The 22,071-nt window shown below is 36.6% G+C and overlaps 1 protein-coding gene across 1 annotated transcript in view; it reads right to left on the minus strand.

Annotated features, from left to right (window-relative positions):
- Nucleotides 1-22,071, minus strand: part of BANK1 (B cell scaffold protein with ankyrin repeats 1) — a gene marked incomplete at both ends in the record, with an annotated part of 320,108 nt that overhangs the window by 197,103 nt on the left and 100,934 nt on the right. Inside the window, one exon of the mRNA XM_080697739.1 lies at nucleotides 18,899-19,004. Within this exon, the coding sequence (XP_080553865.1) occupies nucleotides 18,899-19,004 (106 nt within the window). The remainder of the gene's footprint in view (nucleotides 1-18,898; nucleotides 19,005-22,071) is intronic.

Raw genomic sequence — 22,071 nt, forward strand, 5'->3', positions numbered from 1 at the left:
TTTATATTAATTTACTTCTTGGAGAAAAGGACAATTTTATGGCATTTTTTTTTTTTTTTTTTTTTTTTTGGTGGTGGTACTGGGATTCCTGGAAACCCTTCTACCTCCGGGCAACACTCCCAGACCTATTTTATATTTTTATTTGGAAACAGGGTCTCTTAAGCCAGCAAGGCTGGCTTCGAACCAGCGCTATCCTCCTGTCTCCACCTCCCAAGCACGGGGATTACAACATTGTGCCACCACGTCCAGCCTTACGGCAACTTTGACAAATACAGTATTGTTATTTCATCCAAATATCATGTATTGCATTCTTACATAAATAACTTCCATTTGAATTTAGTAGACAACAATAATAGTTTCTTCCAGCCAATCAGATGTCATGAGTCAATATAACACTTATTTCTCAAATTCCCATTGTAAAAAAAAAAATGTTTTTGTAAGAATGTAGCCTCACTGTTGTGTGTCACCTTTCCACCCACCAGGATGACTGAAGTCAGAAACTGACTCCCAGCCAGGTAGTAACAGCAAGAAAGTAGCTGCAGAAGACCCAGAAAGTGCTTCAGCCTTCACACTTTGACTCAGTTACTACTCTACCTCTTGTATTGGACACGGACGTGTTTATAATTTTGGCTAATTGTGTGAAAATCACACATTTCATAATATCTGAGTATTTTGACTGAGTCTTCTTTATTTGAGTTCACTTATCAGCATCAGAGATGGTTAAAATGGTGGAAAGATGGTTCCTCTGAATAGTGCTTTTTCCTCTCAGTTATATCTTGCATTGTCTGAATCAGTGTGCACGCCCAACTACTTTTAATATTTTGTGATCTTTTTAGGATCTGGGATGTAGTTAATCAGAACTCTACTTCTTTTTCTTCCCAGGATTTTCTCTATAGATGCTGTGTACTGATAACAAGTTTCTGAAGATACAAAGGCCTACATGACATTCTTGGTCCAAACACTGGGTGGTGCTGGCTCTAGTGAGGACACTCTTGGCATTTGAATGGTGTTGTTTTTCCCGCTCTTTCTTTCCAGAGAAGGGTGTGACATGGCAGATTACTTTCTTCTTTCAAAAAGTATATTCACTTGGCTTTCAAGACACTTCTGTCCTACTTCAGTGGCTAACCCTTCTCTTTTGCTTTCATGGAAACTTTGCTTGCAGATCTCTAAATAGCACGGTGTCCAGGACCCACACATTCTCTGATCTATGCTCTTAATGGAATGATCTCATCTGGGCCACGGCTCTAAATATCACATACAACCCCCTCCCTGGGCTTTGACTCATATTTAACACTATCATTTTGTTATCCTTAAATGTACATGTCTACTAGGACTTTTGATCACATTCTCAAAACTGTGTTATCATACTGACAACAATGTCCTACATTTTAGTTTAGCATAATAATTTTTGTCAACATTGACTAGGATACTTATGCCAGAGTCTTACTGGTACCTTTTCTGTCCTTCACTAGCAGACTATCAGCAAGTTCTACCACTATCTTTACTTTCAAATATCTACCGAATACAAGCAAGTATATGAGAAAAATAACATTGTGTATTTCCCAAAAAAGAAATTAATATACACAGCATACAGTTTTCACTTCCATTGTAGTCCTTTTTGTTGCCTCTGTGGAGAAGATATTTTACAATACATAACTATGACGGAGAAGGGAGATTTTTCACACTACTACTCTTACCACCCAGGTGACAGCCGCCATGGTGTTTCCCTGATATTATCAGAATGTCTGTTGCTTGACTGTCCCCACTTCATTTTCACACTCCTGTAATCTATTCTGCATGAAACAGCAAGAATAGTATCTTTCAAAATATAAATTAGATGATATCAAATCATGTTTAAACTCTTTGCACAGCTTCTCATAAATTTCTGATTCTCCATCCTCACATAGTTTTAGTTTTTTTTTTATAAATAATGTTAGTATTTGCGACTAAAATTGCTGACTTTGTTGTTGCTGAATAGTTTGCTTTGCTGTCTTCACTGCAATAAAAGCTCTGTGAAGACATTTTTTTCTAGGTCAGTCACTTGTCTCAGGAGGACCTAGAAGAGTGTTTGGCACTCAGTTTGTCTTTGTTAAAGAAATGGGTGAAGCTGGGCGTGGTGGCGCACACTTGGAATCCCACACACTGGGAGGCTGAGACTGGAGGATCTTGGTTTGCAGCCAACCTCAGCTACTTAGTGAGGCTCTCTGCAGCCCAGTGACACCCTGCTTCAAAATAAAGAATTAAAAAAAAATAGGACTGGGGGCATATCTTGGAATGCCCCTGTGTTTCATTCCAGTACTGAAAAAAAAAAAAGTGAGTGAATAAGAATGCTTAATAAACTTTTTATTTTAGGTTGAGATTCTCTTAACTGGAAGAAAATGTAATTTTATAGGCTCACTTTCTTCACCTCTAAGTACAAAGTCCTCACATCACAGAATAAGTGTTGTTATGGTGATGAAAATGTGTTAAGTGAAAAGGAATTGCGAATGAACAGTGGAGAAGGCCTGACCATTTGTAATCCTTGTCCCTTAGCACTAGACTTAGGACAGCACCTAAGTGTCAGCATGCATCCTGAGACAAGGAAGTTTCTTTGCTTCTTTAAGCCTATGGACTTCTCTTCCCTGTGTTTCTTGTGGACTCAAGGCCAGAGTCCTTGTTTGGGGAATGACTCAGGTATGGCGAAGGACAAATTCTGGTCCTGTCTTTTGCCTCCTTCCCATCCCTCCTATCCGATTGCCTCAGCTGCTGTCCCCTCCCTTCTTTACTATCATCCTCAGGACAAAGTCATAATGTATATAAGCATACCTTTTCAAATTTCACATCTGGAGAAACAAAGACTTGTTGAGGAAACACTATAAAAGTGTATGACAAGCCAGGTGTGGTGGCGCACACTTGTAATCCCTGCATTTTGGGGGCTGAAACAGGAGGATTACAGTACATGGACTGCCTCAGCTACTTAGTGAGGCCCTTTGCAAATCAGTGCGACCCTCTTTCAAAATAAAGAATAAATAATAGGGCTGTGGGTGTAGCTCGGGGGTAGAATCCCTGGGTTCCATTCCCAGAACCACACACACACAGAAAAAGTGTATGACAGCACAATTCTGAAGAAATCTCTCATTACTTAAGCGAAATTCATTTTGAAGGATTTAGTAGCTGTTTATTATCTTATCCAGATCAAACCATGAGTTCAGGAAATTAGCTTGAGAATGTGCTAAAAGTATCTTCTGCAAAAGATGTGAAAATTTGTTCTTGTGGGTTATATTGACAGAAAAAATGGAGTGAAAAGAAATCTATAATTTTATAGTCAATTTACATGCCAAATCTCCAATTTATTTAATCACTAAAGGTTTTGATAGTGTATTACATGTAAAATTGGCCCCAACTTAATACACTTTTTTTTTCCTTTTTTTTTTTTATTTTATTGGTGCACTGTATTCATACATCATGGTAGGATACATACTTTTTTAGACATACATGCACACTTTTCCCAGTCAGCCCCCACCCAATCCCCACCCCATTCTCTCCCTATCCCTCCCTCCCATGGTTGGCTTAGTAGTTGACATCTAGTATTATGGCAATTTATCTAAAATTAAAAATGATAATCTCACATAACAGTTTCATTTGTCTGATACCAAGCTTTTGATGACTTAAAGATAACATTTCAATATTTCTTTTTGCTTTCTTTCTTACCAGAGAATATTTTTTTCTATTTTTTAGGTGAAACTATCATATATTTATATATTTATTTTTCAGAAAAAAATCTATCCTAATATGGAATATAGAGTCTAGGTACCCAAAACGATCTTGAAAAAGAACAAATCTAGAAGATATATATTTTCTGATTTCAAACCATATAAAGCTACAATAATTGAAACAGTGTAGTACTACTCTAAAGGCAGATATATAAACCATTGGAGTTAAATAAAAGCCTAGAGCTAAATTCTTCCCTATATTGTCAAGTTATTTTTGACAAGGTTTCCACGAACATTTGGTGGTGGAAATGATAATCTTTTAACTAAATATTGTTGAAAAATAATAATTACATGGAAAAGAATAAAATTGGACCCTTACCTAATCCCATATACAAATATTAACTCAAAATAGATAATAGACCTAAATACAAATCTTAAGACTATAAACTTTTAGGAGAAAATCTGGGTCATAAAATCTCACAACATTGAAATTGACAGTGATTTCTTGGTTATGATTTCAATGACACAGGCAACAGAGGAGTATACAGACTCCCTAAAAAATAAAAAAATAAAAAAATTGTATATCCAAAGACAATGTACACAGAGTTAACAGTTACTAATGGAATGGGATAAAATATTTCCAATTGCTATATCTGAAGGTATATTAATATTCCAACTAGAAATCCTAAAAATTAACAACAATAAAGGCAAACAATACCATTTAGAGATAGGTAAAAGACTAACATAAATAATGAATCTCCACAGATAACCAATCTTAATTGTCTGTTGGATGGAAACTCTTGTTTCTCTGGTTCTGGTGTGTGTTACCTATTTCTTCTTTGTAGTTAATCTCTTTGAGTATTTTCTCTAGCGCTGGTTTTGAAGACATAAATTCCTTCAGTTTCTGTTTGTCATGGAAGCTTCTTATTTTTCCATCTAATTTGATAGAAAGTTTTGCTGGGTAGGAAATTTTTGGCTGGAAGTTTTTTTCTTTCAGAGTTTGGAATATGTTACTCCAAGCCCTTCTGGCTCTCATGACTTGATTTGGGAAGTCTGGAGTGATTCTAATTGGTTTGCCTCTGAATGTCACTTGGCCCTTTGTTTTTGTTGCCTTTAAGATTCTCTGCTTGGCTTCCACATTGGTCATTTTGACAATTATGTGGCGTGGGGATCCTCTTCTCCGATCCTGTCTAAAGGGAGTTCTATAAGTTTCCTGGACCTGTGTATCAACCTCTTGCTCTATGTTTGGAAAATTTTCTGCTATTACTTCTTTGAAGAGATTGTTGATCCCTTTGGTTTCACTTTCTTTTCCCTCCTCTATTCCAATTATTCTTAGGTTAGCTCTCTTAAAATGGGCCCATATTTCTTCAATATCAGATTCCTGCTGTCGGATATTTTTTTCTAGATTAGAAACTATGAGTTCATTTTTGGATTGCCCATCTTCTAAGAGCGAGATTCTGTTCTCCATGTGTTCTAATCGGTTGTTTGTGCTTTGAATTGAGGCCTTTACTTCATTAATTGCATCCTTTATCTCTTTTTGGCTCTCTCTGATTTCTTTTCGAAGCACCTCTATTATTTCTACAGTTATTTTCCTGATTTGATCTTCTAGAAATCTCTGATTTTCTGTTTTATCGGGTTCTGATGTTGTGGGGTTGTGGGCATTAATTGCTCCAGTATTATTCCTCTTTCCCATGATTTCCGATGTTTGTGCCTTCTCTGGGTTCTTCCCTTGGGTCACTATGACTTCCCTTAAGGTGTTCTGGATCTCGAGTCAGTAGTATCTCGGACCCCACTACTCCTTTACTGGGTTTTATCACAGAGTCTCCGACCCAGAGAGTCGATAGAGGCTGCTTTAGACTGTGGGGGGTGCCAGGTTGCACGTTCTCCTATGGTGTGATATCTCTGCCAGCGCCACTTGACACCCACTGGGTCAAGTCCCAGGAAGTACAGTACTGGGACTTCTCTGTGGCCCGCAATTTGACTCACTGTTCTTGAGTTCGCAGATGTAGCTGTACTGGCCTCGCTGAATTCGCTGCTGCTGCCGCCGGTGGCAATATGGCGCCGCTGCTACGCCCTCAGCTATGGGGCTGGCGTTTTTCTTCTTGATTTTGATTTCTACTCTGAATCCCTGCAGCGTGTGCTGAGCTCGGCCACTGGGAGCTTTAGGTGTTCTTTGCGCGGAGAAATCCCGCCTAGCTGTTCCGCAGTGGCTCACCTCGGCTTGCTGTAGCCGTCCCGTGAATTCGCCACTGCCGCCGGCACTATGGCGCTCCTGCCGCGTCTGCCGAGCGTCCTCAGGCGCGAGGCCAGTGTATCTCCTCTGTGGCTCTGTTCTCAGTCCGCTTTCTCTCTGGATCCTGGTGATTTTTTTTTTCACTGGTGATGGTGTTTTCTGGCTATGAAAGGCGCTGATTTTGTGGTAATGGAGATTTGTTGTTAGCGGGGCTCTTAAGCCCCGCTTTTCTCGGTCGCCATCTTCCCGGAAGTTCCTTAATACACTTTTTAATAGTAATATCTTTGTTATTAATTTAAAGTGAGTTTATATAACTACATTTTTTTATGACATTACTTTTCATACTAGGATGAGAAATGATCTAGCTCATTTTTTCCCCTTATATTGATTTCTTCATGAAGTTTTCTCCCCTTGGATAGTTTAAAATGCAAATTGAAAAGGTCCATGTATCATCATGGTTTGTCATACTCATGTTTCAAAAACCATTACATATTTTTTCAAAATCGCTTTAATGTTGATTTTCTTTTTCTTTTTCTAATTTTATTTATAGAGAATAAGATTAATAATTTCTTATTTGCAAAAATTTCTCTTTGCCAGTAAAACCATAACATAAAATATTTGGCTCTCACTGATAGGTATTAAGGAAGACAGCAGCTGTAAATGATTTCAAGATATTATTTTTAAATAAGATTCTTTATATGAACAAACCTATATGATAAATAGGGAGAAATCCAACAACAGTTTTGGGAATAATTGTATCATCTAATAAATTATTATATGTGTGTATAGGAATTCACATGCAACAAATAGTGCATTATTTTCAATGATAAAAATTTAGAAACAATATTAACATCTGTTAGAAATAATTGTGGTGCAATTAAACAATATAATACTGTATAGTATTTAAAAGATATACATATATATGTATATCTAGACCTACAAGTAAAAATACAAAAAACTAATATTGGACAAAAATAATAAGTTGAAGAAAAATTATAATTTTCTTGTGGTACTGGGGGTGAAACCCAGGGATTTTTCTACCTCTGGGCTATACTCCCAGACCTATTTTATAGTTTATTTGGAAACAGGGTCTCACTAAGTTGTTGAGAGTCTCACTAAGTAGCTGGGGCTGGCTTCGAACCTGTGTGAACCTCTTGTCTCAGCCTCCCAAGCGCAGGGATTACGAGCGTGTGCCACCACGCCTGGCTGAAAAATTATATTATTTACCTAAAATTTACAAATTGAACAACAGTATATATTAGTCACTGAAACAAGCATATGTGGTTAAAGCATGAACAACTGTATGGAAATTATTGTCAAGAAATTTAATTAACAATTACTTTCCTTTCAATTGAATGGAATCCAAAGAGAGGCAGAAATTTGACTATCTGTAATATTTTACTTCTTTTTGTGTGTGTGTGTGGTACTGGGGATGGAACCCAGGGGCGTCCTACCTCCAGGCTACATCCTCAGCCCTATTTTTTATTCTTTATTTTGAAACAGGGTCTCACTGAGTTGCAAAGGGCCTCACTAAGTAGGAACTGAGGCTATCCTTGAACCGCGATATTCCTGTCTCAGCCTCCCAAATGCTGGGATTATGAACATGCGCCACCACGCCTGACTGAAATATTTTATTTCTTAAAAAATGTTTCAAGTAAGTGTTATTTAAGAAGGTAAGATTTGACATAGTTAAGCAGTGAATAAGAATATTTTTTATAGTAATGTTTTTATTTTTCTGCATGTTTAAATTATTTGATGATTGCCGGGCTTGGTGGCGCACGCTTGTAATCTCCGGGCTTGGGAGGCAGAGACAGGAGGATCACGCTGGTTCAAAGCCAGCCTCACTGGCTTAAGAGTCCCTGTTTCCAAATAAAAAATATAAAATGGGTCTGGAAGTGTAGTCTGGAGGTAGAAGGGTTCCCAGGAACCCCAGTACCACCAAAAAATAAAAAATGAAATAAATAAAATAAACAAATTATTGATGATTAATCAGGTATGGTGGTGAGCAACTTAGTGAGACTCTGGTTCAGAGTAAAAAAAAAAAATGAAAGGACTAAGGGTATAGCTCAGAGGTAGGGTGTTCCTGGGTTCAATCTCCACTACTAAAAACTTTTAGAAATAAAATAAAAGCCTGATGTGGTGGCACACACTTGTAATTCCAGCATTTGGGAGGCTGAGACAGGAGAATCATGGTGAACGGACAGCTTCAGCTACTAGTGAGGCCCTTTGCTACTCAGTGAGACCCTGTTTCAAAATGAGGAATAAAAAAATAGGGCTGGAGGTGTAGCTTAGAGGTAGAATGACCCTGGGCTCTATCCCCAGTACCAATAAATAAATAAATAAATAAATAAATAATTTGACGTATGAAAGAGAGCCCAATAAACATTTTAGTTTTGCTTCACTACGTTAATAAATTATCCAAATGATATATATTCTGTAAACACCAAGATATTTTAAGTCTAAGACCAATTTTAATGCTACGGTGGGCCCTACACATGTATTATTTTCCTTTGCAGTACTAGGAATGGAACCCAGGAACATTCTACCTCTGAGCTACAACCTCAGCCTTACTTTTTATTCTTTATTTTGAAACAGGGTCTCACTATGTTGCAGACAGCCTCACTAAGTAGCTGAGGCTGTCCTTGAACCTGTGATCCTCCTGTCTCAGCCTCCCAAGTACTGGGTTTATAAGTCCACGCCGCCATGCCCGGCTCCTACACATGTTTTGGACTTCTACATATTCTGCATATATTTTTTAATGAGGAAATAATATTCTGAGTCAATACTTTCACATGTCACTGATGGTCAGATGCTGTCTTCCTTCAGATTTAAATATTTCTACTTTCTATAAATGTATATAATCTTTGACATGATGGTCTGGAAATTGGTACAAACTTAACTGAGCCATTCCTCTTTTCTTGGTGAAGACAGTCAATCTGGGCAAAATAATCCAGTTTCCTTTTTTCTAAGTTAACTGCCACATTTGATAATTGAACCAGCAACTGTAGCCTCTTTTAAAAAAAAGCTAAACTTTTTATCCTATTCATGACAGGAGATTCTCTGCAGTATCCAGATATTAGGAGAGCTCTGAAGAATATTAATGGATTTGTTGCAGACATTTATGAGACTCGCAGAAGAAAGTCAAAACTTGTAGCAGGCAGGAGATACAGGAGGTAAGCAGCTGTTTGGGTTGACCATGCTGCTCTGCCTCACCACTCTGTTGAGTCAGCAGATTCAGACCACTTTGATGATGGCATGTAAATCTACACCTAAAACAGAAGGTGCTTAAAAGGGTGCTTTCTCTTCCCTTAAGTAATACACTCTAGTATTTTGTGCTCTAGTATCTTATACATCAATAAAATTTGCCCACTGCAGTCCCTAATATTGATCTCACAGTCCCCAATGAGTCACACACTAGAACGTTGTTCATAAATTATTTATATAATTTTTGTGCTAATATTTCTACATTTCTTTAATATACAAAATTTATCTAGAAACATTAAACTACTCTATTCTCAGGAGACTTTTATTTATGGAAACTTCTTGCCCATAGAAAATGTTATTTTAAGTCAATAATGGAGCATCACAGAGTAGCAAAACATTAAGGCAGATTTCTATTTCATATGTGTGTGCTTTCTTTTATCTCCACCTACCCAATCTTTGCCTGCCTAGATTAAAATATATATCAAGTGGGGAAGTTTATTGTCTCGATAAGGCATGAAAATGACTAAGATATAAAAACATAGAAAGTATTTTACTTATATAAACAGAGTAGCAGGGAACTAAGCCCAGAATGTTCTAAGACAACTTTGACAAGAGAAGATAGGGCAATAATAGAAGAAACGATTTTGATTCACATGGCTCTTCGCTCCATACTTTAAAAGAACCGTAGGTATCTGTGATTAATTCTATGGCTCCTTCTGGGAGTAGATCAATACTCAGGTTATATTCTTTCTGTTCTTTATAGCTATGGTCCCTTCACAATGTTCTAGATTCCAATTTATTTCAGCTAAAATATAGAGAAATAAATAATAAGTATTAGCCAGGCATGGTGGTATATGTCTGCAATCCCAGTACTTGGGAGACTGACACAGGAAAAATCACAGGTTTGAGGAGAGTCTCAGCAATTTAGTAATGCTCACAGCAACTTAGCAGGACTCTGTTTCTAAAATAAAAAATAAGCCTGGCGTAGTGGCACACGCTTGTAATCCCAGCGCTTGGGAGGCTGAGACAGGAAGATTGCACAGGTTCAAAGCCAGCCTCAGCTACTTAGTGAGGCTCTCAGCAACTTATTGAGACCCTGTTTCCAAATAAAATATAAAATAGGTCTAGGAGTTAGTCCAGAGGTAGAAAGCCTCTGGGTTCTACTCCCAGTAGCACCAAAAAATAAATAAATTAAATTAAATTAAAAATAAAATAAAATAGGGCTAGAGGGCATAGCTTGGAGGTAGAATGCCTGTGGGTTCAGTCCCCAGTAAAACACACACACACACACACACACACACACACACACCACAATAAATGTTTAGTGCATAAACATTTCACCAAATAACTAGAGTCTCAGAAAGCCTCTAGTGCATAGTTTGCCAAGGTCCTCAACACCAGATGTGTCACCCCAGGAATAGTTGTGCTGGAATGATCCGGGGGAAGCAGTAGTATTCTCAACTGTAATTTGGAGGGCATCAAATAAAAATAAAAATACGGAGCTGTGGAAGCACCCAAGCAGGTGATGAGTATTTTTTTTTTCTGAAAGGGGACAGTAAGCCAATAAGTTTGGATGTTCAACAGTAGAGCATTTCCCCCATATCCCTTCAATTAATTTATGTATAGAGGCATCTCAAACCATTTAAGCAAGAGTGAGAGGTCATAAAGATCAGGCATTCTACAAGGCCAATGAGGTAAGCAAAACATAAGCAGAATCCTGTTTATTCCAATATTGCATATTTTATTATGTATTGTGTTATGTTATTTTGTATTTTAAGCAGGAATTAGAGCTTCATGTTATGAAGGTAATTTAGTTTTGTTACAGGTTTAATAGCTTTTGATACAAATAATACAGAGCAATAAGGTTTCTGAATGTATTACTTCATTATATTGAACTTTCCATTGTTTATAAAGGGGATTGTGTTTTATAAAAATTTTTTAAAATACAGAATTTCATAAATTTCTAGTAATGGCTCAAAATGTTGCTGGGCTACCAACTTTCTAAGCTTTGTAGAAAGAAGTATTTTCTCTGGGTCAAAAATCAATATAAGAATAAATTAATTTTCTGGTCTGTAACACATTGAAGCAATTGGGGTTTGATAAACTTGGCTGCCCACTGAAATCACCTGGGAAACTTTAAAAACTATGAATATCTGATAACTACCCCCAGGGTTCCCAGCTTCTTCATTAATTGGTATAATTTATGGCTGAGACGGGGGAGGGGGGGTTGTTCAAACTCTGCAGCTGATTACAATATGCAGCTAAGTTTAAGAACCGCTGATCTAAACCCTTGATGCTCATTGGAAGTGTGAGGACCTTCAGTATCAGCTTCACCTGGACACTTGTTAGAATAGCAGACACTTAAAACTACCCTGGCCATACTGATCAGACCCACTTTTTCAGGGGGTCAGGTTTAAACAATTCAGAACCCTTCATTCATAAAAATAGGGGATCCAAGCTATTCCATTCTTTTTGTGTCAGTCAGCTTTGGTTACTGTAATCAAATACCACTAATAATAAAATTAAAAAGAGGGGGGTTGGGGGAAGATGGCGACTGAGTGAAACAGCTTTTATCAACACTGCTGACACTCGATCTCCATAGTGGCAAAAATAACTCCTTACAGAGTCAGAAACTACCATCAATAGAGAAATAAAAGCTGTAAATACAAGAGACAGAAAAAAGGAAGAATAGAATAACCTGAGAAGCAGAAAAGAAAGCAGCCCGCCACAGAGGGGTGGGGGGCACCCAATGCCACTGTGACTCACAGAATCAGACTCCAGGGAGGATAAGGAAAGGAGCTGAAGCAACCAGATGCAGTCCAAGCAGATGTAATTCAGCAGTTCTTTCAGCGCAAAGACAAGCTAAAACTTTCAGCGGCCAAGCCCATCACCATCTCCAGGGATTCAGAGTGAAGCTCAAACCAGAAGGGAGATACGCCAGCCTTACTGCCGAGGGCGTGGCAGTGACACCATATTGCCTGCAAACTGGTGAGTTAACCACGCCCACGAAAGCACCATTCTAAAGCGCCAGTGGAGCGCCACTACAATTGTAAGTGAAATGGCGGCACCTACAGGAGAAATCCCAGCATTGCATCCGCAGGAACTCAACCAGCTTTGATAAACTCTCTGGGTCTGAGTTCTTATGGTTCAAAGCAGTGCAGGAACAGGGGTGGCAGAAATTACTACACCCTAATAGCAGTTCCCTGAAGGAAAGCCCCCAGCACAGCGAACTCAGAGTCTGGCGCAGCTGCGACCAACTCCCTTGGTCTGAGACTTTGTGATACAACTCAGGGAAGAAGAAGTGGCAGTGGAGATAACCACACCCCCCAGAGATCCATAGCACAATAAGTGAAGTCCTGGTAAACTGGAGAAGAACCCAGAGAAGGTGGGAGTGGGATCTACTGTTGATCATATCAGAAGCCAAGACTGACTCAGGCTCCGACCAGTGGAAAGTATACGGGAAATCTTACACATAACTCTAAATCCAATGAGCAGGATTGCTGGGAACACCACAGACATTCCAATTGTGGTGAACAGGGAGAAGTCAGAATAGTACAGCCCTAGCTGTACAGAACTGAGACCCCAACATTGAGTTTGGTCTCAGAGGCATACGCTGCCAACAGAAGCAGGGAAAGACCTAGGCTCCAAGTCTGTGGAAAGTGTGGAGGGTGACCTTCACTCAACATTAATTCCAACCCCACTGATATCGTCCATCTTTACATACTAAGAAGACTCAGAGAACCAGACTCACAGAGGGAAAGGTCACTGTAGCAATCAGTATCTACATAGAGAGAGACTGCTGAATTTGTTTGTGGTGTCGCATCAATTCATTGGTGGGATTTTTGGTTTTTTTCATTCTGTGTGTGTGTGTGTGTGTGTGTGTGTGTGTGTGTGTGTGTGTGTATACCTGATTGCTTTTTTGCTTTTTGGAAGGGGTCTGTGGGTCTTTTGTTTTGTTTTTATGATTTTTGTTTTGCTTTGTTTGTTTTTGTTGTTTTTTAACCCTCATACCAAATCCTCTCCCAAGCTTCTTCCCTTGTACAAATCTACTCTCTCCTCTCTCTCATCTATGTTTTCTCTTCTTTTTATCACTCCCTAGTCCAGTATTGAATCCAATTTGTATCACTATGCCACAAACTATACATTGGTTACTAGAAATCTACTACATTGGTACTATCTCTAATCTCTAGTATATAGTACTTTAGCAAACTCATATACTCATACTATTTGACCCTATCTGACCTTACCCTATTCTTCCATTTGCTCCCTCTCTTCCCTCCTTACTCAACCTTCACTGTTGATCACAACTTGCCCTTGAATATACCAGCTGAAACCTAGAAACTGAAAGAAATCTACCAAAAGCAACAGGTACAAACTTTTTATTTTTTTATTTTTTAGGTGGTACTGGGGTTCCTGGAAACCCTTCTACCTCCAGGCTACACTCCCAGACCTATTTCTTAATGCTTTTTTATTTGGAAACAGGGTCTCTTAAGCCAGCATGGCTGGCTTCGAAACTGTGTAATCCTCCTGTCTCCTCCTCCCAAGTGCGGGGATTACAAGCATGCATCACCATGCCCGGCAGGTACAAACTTCTGAAATCAAGGGAAAGAGGAACAACAGAGTACTGAGCTCCTACAACTCCACAATAACAGAACCTGATAACACAGAAATGCAGAGATTTCCAGAAGATCAAATCAGGAATTTAACTGTAGAAATAATTCAGGATTTTAGAAAAGAATTTAGAGAGTCTGAAAGAAATAAAGGATGCAATCATTGAAGAAAAGGCATCAATTCAAACCATAAACAATCGATCAGACCACATAGAGAATAAAATCTCGCTCCTAAAAGATGATCACTCCAAAAATGAATGTATAGTTTATAACATAGAAAAAACAATTTGTCAACAAGAATTGGACATTGAAGAAATATAGGCCTATCTTAAGAGAGCTAACATAAGAATTATCAGTATAGAGGAGGGAAAAGAAGGTGAAACCAAAGGGATCAACAATCTCTTCAAAGAAGTAATAGCAGAAAATTTTCCAAACATAGAGCACAAGGTTAATACACAGGTTCAGGAAATGTATAGAACTCTGTTTAGACAAGATCTGAGAAAAGGTTTCCCATGCCACATAATAGTCAAAAAGACCAATGTAGAAGCCGAAGAGAGAATCTTAAAGTCAACAAAAATAAAAGACCAAGTGACATTCAGAGGCAAACAAATTAGAATCACTCCAGACTTCCCAAATCAAGTCATGAAAGCCAGAAGGGCCTGGAGTAACACATTCCAAACTCTGAAAGAAAACAACTTCCAGCCCCAAATCCTACCCAGCAACACTATCTTTCAAATTAGATGGGGAAATAAGACGCTTCCATTACAAACAGAAGCTGAAGGAATTTATGTCTTCAAAACCAGGACTAGAGAAAATAGTCAAAGAGATTAACTCCAAAGAAGAAATAAGTAATACATGCCAGAACCAGAGAAACAAGAACTTCCATACAGCAGAAAACTAAGCAAAAAAGAACAAACAGTATTTCAAACAGAAATAAAATCCTAACATGTTAGGAACTAAAAATCATCTCCCAATAATCACACTGAATTTAAATGGCCTCAATTCCCCAATAAAAAGACATAAAGTGTCAAAATGGATTAAAAATCAGAACCCATCTATCTGGTGCTTGCAAGAGACACACCTTCCAAGTAAAGACAGAAACAAACTTAAGGTAAAGGGCTGGAGCAAGGTAATCCATGCCAAAGGAACTCGAAGACAAGCAGGAGTAGCAATTATAATATCAGACAAGTTAGATTTCAAACCCAAGCTTATTAGAAGAGACAAAGAAGGTCATTTTGTACTGGTAAAAGGAACAATACAACAAGAGGAAATAATAATAAACATTTATGCCCCAAACATGGGAACAGCTACTTTCATAAAGCAAACTCTCTATGACATTAAACCACACATAAATCCCAAAACAATAATACTTGGAGACTTCAATACCCCTCTCACACCATTAGACAGGTCATCTAGACAACAGGTCAGTAAAGATGCCTAACTAAAGAATACCATTAATCAAATGGACCTGTTGGACACATATAGAATATTTCACCCAACTACAGTGGAGTACACATTTTTCTCAGCTGCTCACGGAACCTTCTCCAAAATCAATCACATCCTGGCACACAAAATGAGCACTAGCAAATTCAAAAAATGTGACATTCTTCCCTGTGTCTTTTCAGACCATAATGGAATAAAGTTAGTATTCAAGTATAAGAAGACCCAAAGAAACCACATGAAAATGTGGAGGCTGAACACCACACTTCTGAATGAAGAATGTGTCATAAAAGACGTTAAGAGGTGAAATCAAGAAATTTCTAGAAACAAACAAAAACAAAGATACAACATATCAAAACCTCTGGGACACTTTGAAGGCAGTATTAAGAGGAAAATTTATAGCACTGAGTGCTCACATAAGAAAAACAGGAAGTCATCAAAAAAAAAAAACCTAATGACACACCTTAAGGCCCTTGAAAAATAGGAATAATCTAACCCCAAAGCCAGTAGAAGACAGGAAAGTATTAAAATCAGAGCAGAAATTAAAGAAGTAGAGAATAAAAAAAATACAGAAAATCAACAAAACCAAAAGCTGATTTCTCGAAAAAATTAACAAGATAAACAAACCACTAGCCACCTTCTCCTCTGATTGAGAACTAATATCTAGAATATAGAGAACTCAAGAAACTCAACACTAAAAAAAACAAATAATCCAATAAAAAGGGCGAGTGAACTAAATAGACACTTCACGAAAGAAGAAATTCAAATGGCCAATAAATGCATGAAAAAATGCTCAACATCATTAGCAATCAGAGAGACGCAAATCAAAACTACCCTGAGATTTCACCTAACTACAACTAGAATGACAATCATTCAAAACACAAACAACAACAAAGGATATGGAGAAGTAGGAACTCTAAAACATTGTTGGTGGCATTGCAAATGAGTGCAACCACTTTGGAAAATGGTTTGGAGAATCCTCAGAAGAATGGGAACAATTCTACCATTTGATCCAGCAGTACCTGTGTATCTATGTTCATAGCTACACAATGCCCCATAGCCAAACTATGGAACCAGCCAAGATATTCATCAACAGATGAATGGATTATAAAACTGTGGGATATATACAGAATGGAATTTTACTCAGCCATAAAAAAAAAATACAATTGCAGTATTTTCAGGGAAATGGATGGAACTGGAGGACATTATGCTAAGTGAGATTAGTCAGTTACAAAAAGTAAGGAATCAGATGCTTTCCCTAAAATGTGAAAGCTAGGGTGAATGGGGTCATAGGAGGTACTCCAGGTGAAAAAAGAAGATCCTATAGAGGAGCAAATATGGCAACCTAATTGTGGGGATGGGAGGTGGGGAGAGGGAAACACTTTAAAGTGCATGATGTACTTATTCATATCGAGGTCAACCACTAAACCAAGCATGGGTGGGAGGGGTGGGAAGGGAGTGAGGTGGTGACTGGGTGGGGGCTGGCTGGATGATGTGTGCATTTATGCCTACATAAGTTTTTTATCCCATTATGATGTATAAATACAATGCACCAATAAAAAATTTAAATCTAAAAAAAATTTAAAAAAGAAAAAGAAATAAAGATTCATTTTGGCTTAATGTGGTTGACTGTTTCAGTTCATGTTTGTTTAGCACCATTGCTTTTGGATTTGTGGTGAGACAGTACATTACGGTTGGGAGGACATGTTGGAGAAATACTGTTCACTTGGATTTCTGGCCAGGAACAAAAGAGAGAGCAGGAGGAAAAGCTACACTTCTCTTCAAGTGGATGCATCTAGTGATCTTAATCCTCCCACTAGGCCCTACCTCTCAAAGTTCCACTGCCTCTCATGAGTGCCAAGCTGCAGATTAAGCCTTTTAACACCAGGGCCTTTGAGAGACATTCCAGGTTAAAACTATTGCGTTTGTCAGCTCTAAAATCCTACAAACAAAGAATGCAATACACTGAAGAACAAGTTTAAGCTTATGTAGAATTCTTGTAAAATTGGGAAATCAAAATTGTGTCATTGTCTCTTAATTCACAAATCCAGTTTCATAAACCTAATTAAATGTAATGCTTAGAAGGAATGTAAATATGTCATAATTTCACCTTTATTTGTTTGCATGCAGCTTCATCTACCTAGAATCTTCTTTCATTTTCCTTCCTTATTTGGGACCCTAGCTATCATTTAAGATCTAGGTAAAATCCCACCTTCTTCTAAATCACATCCTGAAAAACAAAGTATCTTTTCTCTAAAATTTTATTGTCAATATAATCATTTTCACAAAGTTCATCACATTGCTTGTTTCTATTATTACATATATAGTATCTTGTTTCCTTGATTAAATTATTAGTGTCTCCATTGAGTGTCTCCATTGAGATACCGTGCCATATTTCTTTTCTTTTTTTTCTTTTTTTTTTTTTTTTTGGCAGGTCTGGGGATGGAACCCAGGGGCATTTGACCTCTGAGCTACACCCCCTACCCAATTTTTTATTCTTTATTTTGAAACAGGGTCTCACTGAGTAACACAGAAAAACACAGAAAAACAAAAGTTTCTAAAGTTTTTTTACTCATCTCATCATAATTTGGAAATTATGGTAATTTCATGATAATTATGATATATGATAACAATTTTTATAGGAATATTTTGTATTTTTCTTGATATTTATTTTTGTATCATACAAATAATATAATCAATCATTGAAGAAAATACAGATTCAGTAAAATGACAAAGTATATATGTAATCCTTGAAATTATATAACCCAAACATAACTACATCTATTCAGACTAACCATTTATATGCACATATATACTAGGAATACAGTTTTGTTTTGTTTGTTTTTGTACTGGGGACTGAACTCAGGGGCATTCCACCTCTGAGCTACACTCCCAACTCTATTTTAATTTTAATTTTGAAATAAGCCCTTGCTAAGTTGCTGCAGCTGGCCTTGAACCTGAAATCCTCCTGTCTTAATCTCCCAAATACTGGGGATTACAGGTATGCACCACCATGCCCATCTAGGTATACTTTTTTTTTTTTCTTTTTGGTGCTAGTGGGGTTCCTGGAAACCCTTCTACCTCCGGGCTACACTCCCAGACACCTATTTATTTTTATTTTTATTTGGAAACAGGGTCTCTTAAGTCAGCACTGGCTTCGAACCTGCGCGATCCTCCTGTCTCCGCCTCCCAAGTGCGGGGATTACAAGTGTGCGCCACCATGTCCGGCTTGGGTATACATTTTTTAAAACAGAATCATACTCTATCTACTGCTACATAGCATACATCAAAACATCACTTCATTCAGTAAGTAAATTAATAATAAAATTAATTGTATCAATGGCTTTATCAAAATCTACATAATTAATCACCCATCTTTGGAAGATAAAGTTATTTCTATTTTTATATAACTACAATGATATGATAGATAATATCCTTCACGAATGCACATATCCAAATATTTCTTTAAAATAAAATAAAAAAGTAAAATTGCTAATATCAAGTTTAAAAAAGTCTTTAAAGCCTGTGATTGAAAAAACAAAAACAAAAACAAGAACAAAATGTATCTTCAGGAGTTTACAAGTATCCTTTCACCAGGAGTTAAGAGTTGTCGAAAACAGTTAATCAGCTGGCTATATTTTTAGATATACATTTATTAGAATGATATACAGCATTATATATAATATAATAAATAATTGATGCAATTAGAAAATACTCACATTCTTTTTGAGAGTAAATTTCAGTTTGATGAGAATGAAACTCATAATACGATATCTCATGTTTGAATATAAATGTAAGAATGCCATCAAGCTCTTCAATGTCATTCTGTTTTCAAATGAAAAAGAAATACTTCATTAGTTCAATTATTTACATAGAGACTCAGTATAATATAGTAAAAATTTATTAGCTATTGTAAATACTGGATGATCCTTCAGTTATTTGATCCTTCAAATAATTTTCATTTTGAAAAAAATGACACAAAACCAACCTGGCCTCCAAAAACAATTATTAAGATAACAGAAAATTGATGTAAGAAATAAAAGCCTTTTATTTTGGATGAGAAATTTTAATTTGCTTAAATACAGAATTTGAAAGAGCACTAACTACAATGGGTTAGTGGTGGTGCTATTCAAAAATAAATTCTGGTAAAATGTATTTTTCATTTTAATAATTGGAATAATAAAATAATGAGTCCATAACATTCAACTTAAAATCTTAACTGGGATTGTCTTCATAGACTATATTATTTCTGTGTCTAAGTGAAGGTGAACATTCATCTCAGTCTCCTTAGCTCCTGCAGATGTAGACTGACCATGTAGCTGATCTAATTCCCTGATGTGAGCCCTTTGGGAAGGGCCAAGCAGTATTCAAGTGCTGTACTGACAATGAAATAACCTGTTATAAAGACCTGTATTTTTTTAAGTTGTGTTGTGTCACAAATGCATGTGAAATAGCTAACATATTTACAGTATAAATGGAGAAGCTGGTAAAATGAGTATGCCAGTTGAGTATGGCAAGTGATCCACATAAAATACCTAGAGCAACTACTAATATATATTAATATAAATATTATGTTATAAATATATTAATTATACAGTATAATCATATATATTAATATTATAAATATAATTACAACTATATATACTAATATGGATACATATGTATATTTACCAATGAAAAAGTAGAACTCTTAAAAAGTTTAACCAACATGCAAGAAAGAAGTCAGGGGGAAAAACAAAAAAGAAAAAAGAAAAAGTAAGATAGTGACTAAAGCTCTAACATATCATTGATTGCATTATGTAATTAGTGTGAATATACAAGAAAAAAATCGGAAATTCATATAATTGATTTTAAAACATGGTCTAAATATGTTTTCTTTTAAAAATTCACTTCAAATAAGCAAGGCAAGAATTTAAAAAGTAAAGAAAATTTTTAAAAATATATTTACTTCAAACACTACAAAGGAAAGTAAGACTATCTACATTAACATGAAAGAAACTATAGATATTGAAACAAACAAAAAAAAGACAGAAGCCAGAAAGGGAAATTATATAGTGATAAAGGAATTAAGCCATTAAGGAAACAGTAATACTCAACACATATGTACCTAAGAACAAGCTGTAAAACATGTGAAGCAAAACTGACAAAACTAAAAGGAGACATAGTCAAATCCATAACAATAGATGGAGACCTTAGCCATCATCTTTCATCAAATGATAGATAGAAAACCCATAAGAACAGAGAAAAATTCCAACACACCATCATCTAATGACCACATAGTTTTTTCAAGAGGCCATGAAACATATGCCAAATTAAACCATCCTGTCGCACATAAAACAAATCCTAACAGATTTAAAATCATTTTCATAATATACAGTGTGTTTTCTAATCATATGGAATCAAATTAGAAATCTATAACAGAAAAATAGGGAAGTCTCCAAACATTTAGAAAACCAACAACGGACTTGTAAGTAATCTACGGATCAAAGAAGTCTCAAAAGAAATAAAGAATCTTAAACTAAAGGAAAATGAAATAAAACATATAAAAAGAAATTGAAAGTATAAAAGCAACAGAGAAAAATCAATGTAATAGAGGCAATTCTTTTTTTTTTTTTTCAGTACTGGGGATGGAACACAGGGGGATTGTACCTCCCAGTACCCCCAGCCCTATATTTTAATCATTTTTTATTTTTTGAAACAAAATCTCACTGAGTTGCGAAGGGCCTCACTGAGACTGTCTGTGAACCGAGATCCTCCTGTCTCAGCCTCCCAAAAGATGGGATTAGAAGTGTGCGCCACCACACCCGGCTGCAATTCTTTATAAAAGATCCATGAAACTGACAAACTTCTAGCAAGATTGGTTAAGAGAGAGAGAGAGAGAGAGAGAACACAAATTACAAAAACCACAACTAAACAAAGGATATTTCTACAGATCCTGAAGAAATAAAAAGGAAAATAAGGGAGTACTATGAACAACTCTGCATATAGGAATTTTGACAGTTTACATAGAATAACTAATTCTTTGAAAAACCCAAATGACATAAGGTACAATCCTTATTTTATATCTTTCAATTCCATGTGAATCTACAATTCCCTAAAGAAATGGGGGTTAAATTATGTACAAAAAATAATACCTCCAAATATTCATTATGTAACTACTTGTGATTAATATATATTTATGCAGCAGTCCCTCTAAATCAGATTTGCTCCTCTTTTACAATGTAAGAGTTACATTATATGCTTCAGAGCACTGCAGTGGTATCAAAGGATAAATAATGTAGGTTGTATAATAAAGCTAAACAATGAACTGACCCAGAATGGTGGAGCAGTAACAACTGCCATGTGCTGAGTAGTAATAATAAGCTATGCTTCATATGATATATCTCTATTTTGTGTTATATATTTCAAGGTAGATTTTTTTAAATGTCTACATTTATAAGTGTAATCATTAGGACACACACACACACACACAGTCACACACACACACACACAATCACACCCAAAATTGCATGCCTCATAAGTGGTAGAAAAGGATTCTAATTGTGGCCTCATGCTCTAAACACACTGTATTTTTATTTTATTTTATTTTATTTTATTTTTTGTGGTACTGGGCTTCCTGGAAACCCTTCTACCTCCAGGATACACTCCCAGACCTATTTTATACTTTTTTTTTTTTTTTTTTGGAAACAGAGTCTCTTAAGCCAGCACGGCTGGTTTTGAACCTGCGCGATCCTCCTGTCTCCGCCTCCCAAACTTGGGGATTACAAGCGTGCGCCATCACGCCCAGACACACTGTATTTAGCACTAGATTTTAATAATAGGGGGAAGAGTAAAATAGGAAATACTATTTGAGTAAGGGAAAGAATAAATTATGGTCCTATTGTTTCAATAT

The sequence above is a fragment of the Muscardinus avellanarius genome (genome assembly GCF_963383645.1).
Source record: "Muscardinus avellanarius genome assembly, chromosome: 6".
In the NCBI taxonomy this organism is placed as follows: Eukaryota; Metazoa; Chordata; class Mammalia; order Rodentia; family Gliridae; genus Muscardinus; species Muscardinus avellanarius.